General features: G+C 38.4%; 1 protein-coding gene and 1 long non-coding RNA gene across 4 annotated transcripts in view; one reads left to right on the top strand and one right to left on the bottom strand.

Annotated features, from left to right (window-relative positions):
* The window catches only part of LOC116102543, an 86,451-nt gene extending 85,617 nt beyond the window's left edge, over positions 1-834 (bottom strand). The window contains exon 1 of the long non-coding RNA XR_004123216.1: positions 504-834. This is a non-coding gene — a long non-coding RNA (uncharacterized LOC116102543). The remainder of the gene's footprint in view (positions 1-503) is intronic.
* Tmem135 (transmembrane protein 135) overlaps positions 1-14,255 on the top strand; it is a 254,888-nt gene that overhangs the window by 222,418 nt on the left and 18,215 nt on the right. For all 3 annotated transcript variants that reach the window (XM_031387279.1, XM_031387278.1, XM_031387277.1), the window contains 2 exons: positions 7,103-7,144; positions 12,956-13,102. In XM_031387279.1, coding sequence (XP_031243139.1) covers positions 7,103-7,144; positions 12,956-13,102 — 189 coding nt within the window. The remainder of the gene's footprint in view (positions 1-7,102; positions 7,145-12,955; positions 13,103-14,255) is intronic.

The raw sequence follows: 14,255 nt of genomic DNA, 5'->3' as shown, positions 1-14,255 counted from the left end.
TTTATTCTTTAAAAATAATATTACTTACATATATAGTCAATTAAGTTTGACATTTTACCTTCTTATGTTCATTTTGCTGTTGTCTTGACTTATTTTTAGCCATATTTGGGTTTTTAATTTAACACTATTTGATAAGCATTCAAAGAAGGTTACTGTTATTAATTAAATGAAGATTACTGTGTGGCTTCATCTTTTATCTAAGAAAAAATAAAGGAGCAATACACACTTTAGATGTTTTTAATATCTGTTGATTTCAATAGAAATTAGTTGGTGGGTTACTATTTTGGAACCTTAAGTAGATATTACTAATGATATTACATTTAAAAAAATGGAGTAGTTTGAGGGGGAGATCATGTGAGTCATCCTACTCCTGATAGGAAGGGGCCTTTCTCCTAGAGGTGAAATTCATCCCTATGTCCGCATGGTCTATGCCACTCTTTCCTGAGTCCTTACCACCATGCTGTAGCCATCTTAAACCTCCACTGTTCCTCACACCCAGTTACCTCTTGTTCCAAGGTGTCTGTATCCCCTCCTCTTCTGTGTCTGCATTTGCATTATGTTGTCCCTTGACCTTGATGTGGAAGCCAAGGTTGGGTATCCCCCTTCATCGTGCCTTGCTAGCACCATATTCTGTATATTGCAGTTCTTTCCGTCCTACGGTACTGGTATTTATTTGTGTGACGACTTCTCTGGATTGTGACACTGTTGCAGGATAATGATGCTGGTTGTTCCCAGCACTTGAAGACTTGCATGGTGGATAGTAATTGTCAGTAAGTATTTAGGGTATGAATGAATGCATAAATGATGAAGCAGTGCCAGCAATGTCCCATCTCCTTTGCTGGATTGCAGTTCCTGGAAAAGTGGTAAACATGCCTGCCAGCAGTGACCCTGCCTTTTTATAGACCTGATAATATTCATATTCCAGTGGCAGTTTTAAAAATACCTCTGCATAAGAAGATGCTGGAGCCCTCTGTTTCTGACTCACGTGCTCATCATGTCCATGTGCTCAGCAGAATGAATAAATTAAAAGGGTGTTGTGCGATGGTCAAGTGCTAGGAGCTGTTGATAGGTATTCAAGTAGCTGATTCAAAACTAAATTGTTTCAAAACCCAAAAGTTAAAATTGAGAAGCCCCAGAGGCAGTTGTTAAATTTTTGTTGGACTTATATGAAAAGTAATTTCAATCTTACTCCTAATATCTTTAATGTGTCATGTGCGAGCAGACATTCCTGGTTCAGAGCTGCAGCCAGGCCCTTCAGTCCGGGTCCTGGAAGTTGCCTTCTACTCCTTTTGTCTTCAGACTTGACCACCATAGCTCTACAGAAACGTATCCTATTGACATTTCTCTTCGGGTGATTCTTGGCTTCTAAGCTGTTGCAGGAAGCTTGGAACACTACTTTCCTGGTGTTTGGATTTTAAGCAAAAGCCGCCCAAGCTTGTCCAAGTTTAAGGAGAAATCTGATTCTGTTGGAGTTGTTGCTGTATGTTTAAGCCCAACTGTTTCTGATTTGTGTGTGGGATACAGCAGAAGGCAGTGCACAATAGTCATTTGGAGGTTCATACTTGGTTCCCTGCAACTGCTGCCTGCCTCAGCGGCATTCTTTGGGTTCTTGGGGACCAACCCAATCCCCAGGGCTCCAGGCATGAAATGAGTGTACGAAAAAATATTTATCAGAGTCAAAAGCAATATTGTTGATTCACTTGAAAATGCACAAAGCGATTATTTGAGATTACTTGGAGTAAGGATTGCTCATGGAGAAACAAACAGTCTTTCCCAATTTAATTGTTGCTCTTCTAGCTCTAGATTACTGTGCATGGTATAACTTACAATAAGAACACATGGTTTATTCTATTTTTCATGTTAAATGGTATATACAGGCTGAAGAAAGCTCCATTGGTTTTTGTTTGTTTTTATTATTTATTTTTATGTTTTTTAAAAAGATTTATTTATTTATTTTTATTTTATGTATGTGATGAGTACATTGTTGCTCTCTTCAGACACACCAGAAAAGGGCATCAGATCCCATCACAGATGGTTGTGAGGCACCATATGGTTGCTGGGAATTGAACCCAGGACCCAGGAAGAGCTAACAGTGCTCCTAACTGCTGAGCCACCTCTCCAGCCCCGCAAGGCTCTAGCTTATTGTTCAAACAATAGTAGATGTAAGGAGAAGGTCCTGCAGTGCTGTAGATTTAGGCATTGTAATGTTTTAACCGCACAGAAGTCTGAGTAGTAACTCTGAAGCACTCAGTTTAACCTGTTTGCATATGCATTTATGATTAAGACATTACAAATTGAAAACAAATATAAAATGCAATTTGTTCTATCCCAGCTTTTCTTGTCATTTGCATGATAAGCAAATGTAATAAAATACACAATTATTGGTCAAATCTCATATTTTGAATTATAATTTAGTACTAAGGTATATTCCTACTTTTGAAAATGAAGTAGAAAATAAACTACAAAACTTTTTATTATTTTGAGAGGATAAAAATTTAGTTTATTAAAAACAAACTACTTAAAATTGCATGTTTTAGATTTACTTACTCAGTTATTTACTATTTGTGAATGTTTTGCACACCTTATGTGTGCCTAGTGCCCATGGAGGTCAGAAAAGGCTGTCGGCATGTCCCGGAACTAGAGTGACAGATGGGTTTGAGCTACTGTCTTCACACCAGGAACTGAACCCAGATCCTCTGCCTGAGCAGAGTGCTCTAAACCACTGAGCTATCTCTTCAACCCCATGAGTGTCCTTTACAATGAACAATCAAGACCCCTAAATCTGAGGCATTTAAGTATATGCATTCATTGTTTTTAGACTTTAAAAAATTTCCATTATATTTATTCCAAATTAATTTGTGGTTTTGGTACCAATGAGACAGCAATAAAAAAAAAATTCCAAATTGTGTTGATACATGGCTGTTATTATCATTGGTCATTATTTTCTCCTAACACCAGTAAAAATCTCAACATTTGAGCTCTGGGCAGTTTCTTAAAAACAAATTTTCTAATTTGTCTTTCCTTTTTCATCTCTATGCTCTCACCTGGTTCCTGTGAGTCATAATTTAAATCTAAGGTTGGAAGTGGTGGTTCAAGTACTTACGGCACTCTTGTAAATATTAAGATTTTCCTATAACATGCATTTTTTTCATGAAGAAATATTATAAGTGAAACTTAGGGAATATTTTATATTGATTACACTAATTGAATTGTTGAAAATTGAGCAGACATACTATTTCCATTCTCATTGTTTTCAGTGTTCTGGGGACTGTAAACTGAGGCAGAAGTGGCAAGTCACACAACATCCTGTTTTTGCACAGAATGCAAAATATTTTATAATTTTGTGAAATTACAGAACTATAGAAACAGAAACATCAAAACTCCAATATCATGTTATTTAACTTAGCAAAGTATAATGTAGCATTTTCTTAATGACGTTTTGAATTCCTTGTGAAATGCATATTGAAAGGAAAGCTTGCCAACAATGTTGCTTCCTTGGTATAAGTTCTTCCAGGTATGGTTCTATAGTGACATCTGCTGGTGAAGTGTTGTAAAGTATATCACAGAATCTCATGGAAGTCATTTCACAGAATTAAGCAAGCTTGGGTGAGAAAAAGACATTGCGTGCAGAATTGTTTCTTTTACTGTTATTTATACGTCTAACTCAGAATTTGGGCATTTAATCAGGGATATAATTTTAGAAGTGTTAGTCCTCTGTGCTTCCCGAAATGCAGAGTGTAGTTCCAACCGTAGTCTTTGATAATAACTGAATATTGATTGACTGAAGCTTTTGCTGCAGAGCTGAGAACCCCTTTCTCCTTTGTCTTCATTGGCTTTTTCTTATTATACCTTACAATAGCACAGTGCCTTGCAAAAGTAGACTAGGGGCTGAATTATGATAGTTTGTATGATCTGCACAGACTAAATAGCAAGTTTAGGCATACATGAGTTGAATGCATTAGCTTTATGGGTAGTTGAATATAAAGTGAGACTTTATTTTAGAATGTAACAGTGTTTGAAGAAATTGATGAAATGTTTTTCTGTGTTAGAGCTTACAGGTAAATAATATATACATACACGTGCACAGCTGACACATTTCTGCATCTGTACTTGTTTCCTTATTTGTGATTGTATCTAGTCTCCTGTGTTTATGTACTGTATAAAAAGTTGTCCCCCATGGTCCTCAGACCTTCATAGCCAGCTGCCTCCATCCTTCACTATCTAGTATTCAGCTCAGGCACATCTCACACTTATATTACCAAAACAAAGTTCATTTTGTTTCATTTCTCCCTGACTCCTATACAGTTTCTCAAGTCAATAAATGGCTGTTGTGTTCTTTCCTTTTACCCAGCTCTATCAGTATCAAATTATCTCTTGTTTATTCTACATTCAAACTACAGAGAATTTTGATTGCTCACCCTTGACATATATTCACAGTCTTCTCCTTTCCCTTCCAACCGTGGTCACCTTCCCTAGGCCTCTAACTCTGCCTTCCTATCATCTGTTTTCCACTCAGCAGCCAAAATACTTCTCATATAACTTAAGACAGATATTCCTCCACTGAGATCCTTCCAAAGTCCTTCCCTTGCCCAAAGGCCCCTCTCTGCGTGGTGGAAACTCCCTCCGTTTTCCATGGCCATATTTCCTACCATTGTGTCACTCACCTCTTCCCCTTGGTTCTAGCAACTTCTGTTCTCTCTGCTGTGTGCACTCAGCACAGCTCTATACTTATAGCTTCAAATTGAAATTCCCTCCCACAGTTCCTTAAAGTTTGGAATTGATTATCATCCATTGCCTTCTTAAAGAGACTATTTGACCCATTATATACAAAAAGGAAAAGCCTGATCCTCCCCCGTCCTGCCTTGTAGGTTTTTTTTTTTCCTACAGCAACTATTCTTAGTCTTATACTTTTGTTGAATCTCTCTCGCAAGGTGCATGTCAGATGAGAATGTGATGCTCTTTTGTCCATGGATACGTAATGGAACCTAAGCCAGTTCCTACACATGGTAGATACCCAATATGTAATAGATACTTAGAGACTTGATTTGATCTGCATTGTAATCACCAAGGCCATACAAAGTAAAGAACTTTCTAGTGGGGCTGCCTTGTTGAAATCTTTATATCAAGCCTTCCACATTTAACATAGATGTTAAACATCATGTTTCACAGTTAATACCTGCACAATACAATCAGTGTCAAAATGTGGGGCCACATTTTAAAGATTCTTCTTTCAGAATAATTTATTTATTTTTGATCCTCAGTCACCTTAACAAACCTTAGACATGTTAATGGGAGAAAGTCTAGCCCCCTTTGAATCCATGTTAAGACCTTATCAGTATGAAGTGCTTCCCACAGGGTTCTACTGAAGAGCCAGACTTCCATCATAATGAAATTGCAAATTCATTTGTATACGCCCCCTTTATGCTTGAAAAAACTACTTTTTGATGTTTGGTCTGCAATTAAATGTATTGTGCAGAGCCACAAATATGCCTTGCCGACTAGACTAGGTTGTCAGAATCTTTTAACTATTCAACACCGCACAAAGACAAATGGCCATCTTTTAACAACAGTATCCAAAGGCTAAAATTTGTTCCCAGAAGTACATAATCTTCTAATTGATCTCCTGCTTTCTTTTTCCTAGTCAATAGGCCCCTTGCCCACTCCTTCACCAACCCACCAATCCAGATTACGGGTTTTAAATTTCTGTGAAACACTTTCTTCTGATGAAAAATATACGTTTAAATAATGTAATTTTCCCAAGCACACTTTTACCTTAATTTATAAATTCTTTTACCCTGATGCACATTCTGTGTAGATATTTATGTCATGTATTACCTAAATGTAAACTTTTGGTTACATTTCCCACTGTCAACATGACCACTAAGTCAGTCACACTGCTTAACTGGCATAAGCCTTAAATGTTTTAAAATGTCTTCACGTGGCTTAAATATTCATAAGATTCTAGGTTACATACAGTAAGTTTTATTTTAAAATTAAGGTGTTTTCGCACATTTTCTTTATGGCTTGTCATACAAGCGACAAGCAGAATGAGTTGTCCACTTACATTTGAAGATGTACTTTTTAAATTCGAGTCTTATGAGACTGTCAAGACTCATAAGACACTTTTTCAAGAGATTTTGATAATAAATACCCCAAATCCTTTTATGATTGATTATATTAAAGGTTCCTTGTGGCTATAACCTTTTTGCAGAAAGGGCTTTGATTATTTCTAATATCTTTAAGTCTATTTTAAATACTTATTGTTAATCTGAGAATCTTAATTACAACATAGCCTTCATCTTTCTTGGATAAAGACAATGCATTTAACAGGAGGATGGGAGGGAGAGTTGCCTGATTATTCACCTTATCACTGTCACTACCTTTGTGCACCTGGAATTCTGAATTCTATTTGTCTGTTAGTCCTGTGACCTCCATGAGGTAAGGTTGTTGCAGGTCTTGAGCCCCCACAAAAGTACAAATGCACATAAGCCTACCCCCAGGGCTGTGTTGTTATCAAACGAACATGATTAAAGCACTCAAACTGCACAGCAATGATGAAAGTTCAAGCAATACTACTTGGATTCTTCTCCTCCAAGTCTCAGTCTGTGCCTATCCCTTGTTATCTCTCCTGCTTGGCCTCAACCAGTGGCTTTATGGGATGTTGCAATGAACTTGAATCCTTTCTGTGCCTGCTCGGCCCCTTGTTGCACCATACCCATTGAATTAATGAACCAGGAATTGCCATATGTGAGAAGCTCAGAGAATGGATGTGCTGCCTTCTTCGTAGGGAATCAGCTCCCAGGGATCAGGAGAAATGAAGAGTGTCTTAGCCTTATTTTAGATCCAGATGGAACCCTTAGAAGATTGACCTAAGTCTCCCTTCCCCTGGCTCTGAGGATTGACCCCTAAGTTGTCTTCCTATGCCAGAGGAAGCCTTTAGTATACTAGTTGTTTTGTGGAAGGCAACTTGCTGTATGTTTCATTGGTTAGGTCATTACCAAAAATTTTCACACTTTAAACCATTTTTAGGAAGGAATGCTATCTTATATACTACTTTATATTCTAAAACATATCATTTTATGATTGTAAATTTTTGTTCTAGGTGCAAAGATGGCTTAAAAGGCTTTACGTTTTCTGCACTTAGGTAAGTAACATTCTGTCTTTGTGTTGAGAGAAGTTGCAAGTTAACCTTCTAAAAATATTGAGTGTATTTAAGTCCAATAAAGATTTATTAAGTAAGTTTTTAATCTGCCTGTAGTTATAAAAGTCACAATATTATTTGCTTGCATTTGTGGATAGTTTATTAAGTTATTTCTTAGACTGAGTTGAGTTTATGGGTGGGACATATAGACTGTCAAGCACAATAGGTCTTAAGTGTTCTTAGAGCATTTTATTTTTTCATCTCATCTGTTAACATGGTAATTGGCCTATTCTATATACTGTATAAATGTTAGTTATCACCATTATTGTATTTTATAACTCAAAACATCTTAATAAAATAGACATTTTTTTTTTTTGCAACTACTCTGTAACGTTTGTCATGTGTTTAATGGAATGTCCCACTAACATCTCACTGGACATACCAAATCCAAACCCCACATTTTCCCAGTTTGTGTCAGAAGCATTACTTATTTTATTTTTCAGTGTTCATGAAACACTTGCCTGGTGAAGTTTGGTAGTATGGCATTCACTCCAAGTATCAGAGAAAAAAGTTAGGGCGTGCCTCAGGGTCATCATCTTATATGGTTATTCTGAGGGGTTTGCACATACAATGCTCTAGTGCAGGGCTCACTAGTGAGCATTCAGATTGCAGATTCTCCATCTTTTGGGGGATGTGAATTTGAGGCATTGCTTTAGATAAGGAAAAATGAAGATCACTGTTGGTAAAGCTGAATCAAAATGTCTGCTGGGGAATAAAATGTTAGTTTTGGCAGGTGGTATCAGATTGTTTAAGACTGAAGGGTCAGGGTAGGGAGAGACTGATTTGGATTTATTAAGTGGATGGTAGATACCTAACTGTGTCAGAGGGAGGTGGTTAACAGTGAACTTGAAAGGTGAGTCCAGCAGAAGTATGTGGGACATTGGATGACAGAGAGCTAGAGGTAGGAAGATAAGTTCTGTGATTTGTGGGGTAATGGGAAGGTTCAAGAGAGAAACTACAAGTCAGATGGAAGAAGGTGAAGACCAGTGGACTGTTTTCCGTCTCGTACACTCTGATTCCCAGCGTAGCACTGAAAGCTAAGTGTGCCAGGAGGTTGGCATTTACCTATAGATGGGATGGCATGGCAGGAAACTGTGATGGTCAGGTTTTCAGGGTTTAGTGGTGCAACACCTGTCTGGAATGTGTGAGGCTTGGGTGCAATCCCTAGGGAGTGTGGGGACATGAAGGGAAGAAAACTTTTAGTAATAAAACTTAGATAACTAGACTTCTGAAGCCATAGTACACATAAAATGCTTTACTTTACATTTTTCATTAAGAGACATGAGAAACACTTTCCTTTGTCCTTAAATGATGATAAAGCATGCTTTTTAAACTGAAAGTTAGTGACAAAACCAAAAGATGATGTCCTTAAGAGATCACCTTGCTTCATTTTCCTAGGATTCCAACCAAATCCTTGCCAAATCTTGATACTTCAGATAGTGTTGTATCTCTACTTCGTGTGCACTTTGAATCAGGGCTTAGTTTGGAATGCTTGTGCTTAACTTTTTGTGTGTTATAGAACAATATTCTAGAAAAAAATGTTCATTGTTACAGGAATTCTTGTTAAACAAAGTTGTTTAAGCATTGCAGATTTTTCAGCCTTTCACAAGTCAGCCATCTTCCTTCTGTCCTGCCAACCATTCTCCTTCATAGATGGTAAGGCATCAGTGAATTGTGTGGCAGTTTCCTGTCTTATTCTCTGCCTTTATTCCTATCTACAACTTGGAAAGCAACAGTGTTAGTTCTGGCTGAGAGATACAACTGGAAAGTCTGGTCCCTCCTTTGTAAAATCAGCACAATTTTAATTAACTGTCCTCTTCTCAGCCTCTGAGGCAGAACTACATCTGACTCATGCATTGGTGCATTCTTGACACAGAACACATCTGGAGACAAAGTAAAACCATAACCAATAAATACTGAATGAATGTTAACTCAATTTTCATATGGTATATATAGCATTTATATGGTATATGCCCTTCTACTAAACAGGGTAGATTTCATTTTATATTGCATTTATTGCCTATTGATTACTCTTAGATACTTAAAGATGGTGCATAATTCTAATACAAAAGCTAGATTCTTTTTAATTGTCAGGTTTCTTTGTCAGAGAATAATGGGTTAATGTACATTGTTCTTAGAAGTTTCCTAAAGTGTTACCTGGCATGAATTTCTATTCTGCATCTTCCCATTGTTGCCTGTCTGTTGTTACAGAGGCATAGAGTGAGTTGATAGCCTGTCAAAATATTCAGCATTCAACATTAATTACAGAAGGGAGGGGACAGAAAAGTATTTGTGGTGGCCAAACTTAGCAAGTATGACTTCTTGGCAGTGGTAGACTTTATGAGAAAAGCATGTTCAGTGCCTGATGGGTTTGAGGGTGCTGGCCACTCTGGAACATAGATGGATACAAATAGATGCAGTCACCATCAGGCTTGAAGGAAGTGCCCATCCTTGATAAATTATAATTACTCTATCACAAACACACATTGTTTTATAGAGGACAAGTCTCCTTCATCTATTGCAACCATTCATAAAGCAGCCGAGTTTAATGTCTCCAGGCTAGACTCAAGCAAAAAGCTTTAGAACACAAAACTTTACTGAATTCAGCACCTACGGTTTAATGCATCCTATTTGTAAAAGAGTACAGAAGCTATAAAGAGATCATTCATTCAGTATTTATTGGTTGTGCTTTTACTTTGTCTCAGATGTGTACTGTGTTAAGAATGCACCAATGAATGAGTCAGATGTAGTTCTGCCTTCAGAGGCTGTAGAGAAGACAGTATTAATGAAAATTGTGCTGATACTACAAAGGAGGGACCAGATTTTTCGGTAGTATATCTCAGCCAGAACTAGCACTGTTGTTTTCTAGGTTGTGGATAGGAATAAAGTCAGAGAATAAAGCAGGAAAACTGCCAAGAATACTTACAAACTTTAAAAAAAAAAAAAAAGCCAGCTTCTGTGACAGAGCAAATGAAGTGCTAAGTCATCATTTCCCTGACGGCCCCACACCCCTTGAAAGGAGAGCTGTTGACAATACGGAAGGAAGAAGGGGGCTTTTGAAAGGCAGAAGAGGAATATTTAACAAACATCTAGGAAAGAGGGATGCAGAGTACAGCACTAAGTCTGCTTTACCTGCAAATCTCTTAGCCTGCTGAACTTAAGGGCAGTCTGGTTGTCAGATGTTAACTCAGAAGGCCATAAGCTGCTGAAGTTCTCTGATGATGATAATGTCAAGTTCTGATCTACACTTTAGGAAACTTCCTCAGGCAGTTTTAAGGAGAAATCATCTGTCTGTGCAGGTAGGAGAAGAAAGGCACTAGAATAGCTGGAGGCAAGGGGCAGGACCCTGGGAGAAGTGCCAGCGCACGTGTTAAAGGGGCATGACTCAAGGATTACAACATCAGACTCCACAGCAGTGGCTCTCAACCTCCCTAATGCTGTGACCCTTTAGTATAGTTCCTCATGTTTTGGTGATTGCCACCCATAAAATTATTTCATTCTACTCTATAATTGTAACTTTGCTACTGTTACAAATTGCAAGTAAATATTTGATACACAGGATTCTATGTAAACCCCCCCCCCCAAAAGGGGTTACAGGCAGCAGGTTGAGAATCACTGCTCTAGACAGCTTTCTATTAGTAGTTGCTGCCAAAGTGACTTTTGTACACAGGGCTGTCCTTTTCAAACCCATGGGCAATATAGTACCTGGAATACTACTGTGGGGTCAAATGACATGATATTGTCAAATGCTTGTTGGCTCTGTGCCAATATTTTCAATTGCATTGTTTTGACAGATTGTCATCTCCTATATGTGTTTGGTTTTTCCAAAGAAAATTAAGTAGATTGACATGTAAATAGGTACTTAGATCGCATGTTATTACTATATTCATTCATTCATTCATTCATTCATTCATTTTTATGGTGTTACAGACATGAGATAGCAAAGAAAATGGACATAGTTTCACAGTCCCCTTTGGTTAGCCAGGGATGCATACTTTTGAAATGGTGCGTGCTTACAGTGTTTCGGTCCATGGGGCTGTGAGGTCACACGTAAAGGGCCACTAGTCACTTGCAGAGAAAAGGACAGCTTCTCCAAGGAGTCACCTGTACTGTGAGATCATCAGGACTGGCCAAAGGAGCAGTAAGTTCCAAAAACAGAGAGAGTTTCTAGTTTTATCTGGTTGCTTATATAGAACTGAGTGCAGATCTTAAACTTTCTAGGCACAAACACAAATAATGAGCAGATTCTTTTGCAGAAGCAGCACCCAGGGCTCTCAGCTGCCATGTGATGGCAGAAAAGTCCCTTGCACACCCAGTTTGACTGGGAAAGCTAAATGTTTTACTGAGCGCATGATGACAGGATGGGTCAGTGGTTAGTTTTAAAAGTGTTTTGGTTTTATTTTCCAAATAATGAGGTTTTCTTATTTTGTTTACATTGGCCTCAATCCTGGAATATTGGTGAAGAATTATTGATCTCTCTCTTTGAGTTGATACACTAGATATGGATAGACTTTCTGAAGCTTCAGAAGGTGGGGTTTCCTTCGGAAAGTTCAGCTGTTCTTGGTATCAGCAATGACTTTTATGGTGTAGTTAGAAATAGCTGTGAAACTTCTAAGACAGCTCCCTTTCCCAGTGTTACCTGAAGGTAGGAACATTTTCAATTGTGTTGTTGTGACAAATGGCCATCTCCTATATGTGTTTGATTTTTCCAAAGAAAAATAAATAGATTGACATCATAATAGCAATAATGGAGTTTAAAATTTCTAAGGAAATATGAGGATAGGTATTTTTGGATGTTTCTGTTTTGTAGTTACCACTGTTTTAGTAGGGACCCAAAAATCCTTTCATGTGCAAGTGACTTTACCTAATGCCACTGCTTATCAGTAAAAATGCCTTGTAAGCAAGGGCTCAGTGAAACCACGGAATCCGATTACTTTGTAAGCGAAAGGAAGGCTTATTTGGGGAATTTCAGTGCTGAGATGGCTATCTCCTGGGATGTAGAGCAAGTAGCATAAGGTGGGAAAGCCTTGCTTTAAAAGGAGCAGGTAGCTGTCAGTGGGAGTTTGTAAGCAGAAACAGCCTGGCAGTTTAGAGTAGCAGTAGGGAAAGTGTGTGGTCAGGAGAGCCAGGACCTGGAGATGTGTTACAGGTTAGTACTGATAGGGAGCTGGATGCCCATTGCTGGAGTGCAGGGTGGATAAGGGAAGTAGTCACTCTTCCTGACAGACAGCAGTCATTGCTTCACAAGGATCTGAGGAATGCCCCCTGTTCACTTTTGTTTGTCTACTAGCAATCTCCATTTATGTGATCAGAATCTAGCCCCAGCTGAGCCCCATCATTTTGGGGCTTGGGGGCACAAATCCCAAATGTTTGGGCCTAACAGCAATCTGGTATAAACTTAGTTTCACTCTGGATGAGAATCTATATTATGATTGATTATGAGAAATTATAATTATGATTGACCTGTGGATCCAGACTAACTTGATTCTCTTGAAAAATTTAAACCATATTAATGACTTTAAAAATATCGTAGGTTAAGATTTCCCCATAGATGTCCTGTAGTATATTGTAGTTGGTTAATTTGATTTAAAAATATCATCATGTCAAGATTATAGAATAATCTTTTTAGAGAATATTATTTTACATAAGTTGTGAAAATAACTCTTTTTAACTAAGAAATTAAACTGCATTTATATTTAAACATTATTTTTTCCTGTGGGGCAAAGATGACTAACACCATGCTCTGTCCTTCAGGTTTATCGTTGGGAAGGAAGAAATTCCCACGCACTCTTACTCACCAGAGACAGCATATGCGAAAGTGGAACAGAAGAGAGAGAGGCACAAGGGAACGCCGAGAGCGAGGAGTATAATTGCTATGGTTCGGACCCTGGTGGATTCCATGTGAGTGCTCTGTCCCATGTTTCACTTATCCCTGTCTGGTGGTCACTGTGCATGGTGAGGCCTCTTTTTTTCTCTTCGGGAAATCAATGACTATAGCCAGAGTTTATAGAATGCACAGGCTGGCAAGGGGATGTTGCTCATTCTTTCTCATTGGGTGCTGCATCATTACATGCCTTTAAAATAGAGTTCGTGGAATTGGAACCATTTTCTCTTCCCTCTGGGCAGAGTTAAGGAGGCTATAAAGAGAGGAGTCTGGAGACATTGGCGCATGCTCATTGGCTGTGCAGGCTGTGGGAAAGAGAACAGTTGCTGGGCGAACCAAGATGACACAGGAGTAAGGGCAAGCTTCAAGTAAAGGGTATTTCCAGCAGTGACAATACATTGGGCTCTGGGATGAAGTATTTATTTGTATATTACACAGAAAAATAAATCTTTACATTCTGAATATTCATTTTTATGTTACCATAGACATCTAATAAACTAAATGTAATGGTTTGAAGTTATGCCATCAGCCTGTAAAGCAGTCATGGCAGTGATGTTAGAACAGAATGAATAGGCAGCATTGAGAAGAATGGGGTCATGTGTAGGAAGTGTGGGAATTCATTCCTTCCCTACGATAAACCTGAAGGACAGACCATGGCGTTAGTCATCCTTGCCCCACAGGGAAAAAAAAAACATGTTTAAATATGAATACAGTTTAATTTCTTAGTTAAAATAGAAGGCCTGCCTGCTTTCTACTACCATTTGCCTCTACCAACTCTGTGTCTCTGGAAAAATGGATAAAATACCATTCTTCACAAAATCTAGTCATAACCTGGCGTTGGCACTTGTAGAATTGCCTGTTGGACTGTGTAGGCATAGGTGATAATCACATTTGGCCAAATTCATTTTTTTGTTCATTTGTTTTCATATTAGTCTATATTGCAAACAGAAGGTGGGGGCAAAGAAGCTGTAAAGGCAGAAACAGGTGTGACAGTGAACTCAAGCAGGTGTGAAAACAGGTTTGGGTTACCTGAGTGAAGAACAGTGTAGTTCCCCTTAACAGAAGTAACTGAATATAGTAAGAGGAAAACATGAGAGAATGACGATGCGTGGCTCATGAGGGCCAGCGCTGGTTCAGTCATGGCGGGCCTTGCCCAGGTAGCTGCACTCA

This window comes from Mastomys coucha, unplaced genomic scaffold (genome assembly GCF_008632895.1).
Source record: "Mastomys coucha isolate ucsf_1 unplaced genomic scaffold, UCSF_Mcou_1 pScaffold21, whole genome shotgun sequence".
Lineage (NCBI taxonomy): Eukaryota > Metazoa > Chordata > Mammalia > Rodentia > Muridae > Mastomys > Mastomys coucha.
The sequence above is the reverse complement of the archived record's forward strand: the minus strand, read 5'-3'. Positions and strand labels throughout refer to the sequence as shown.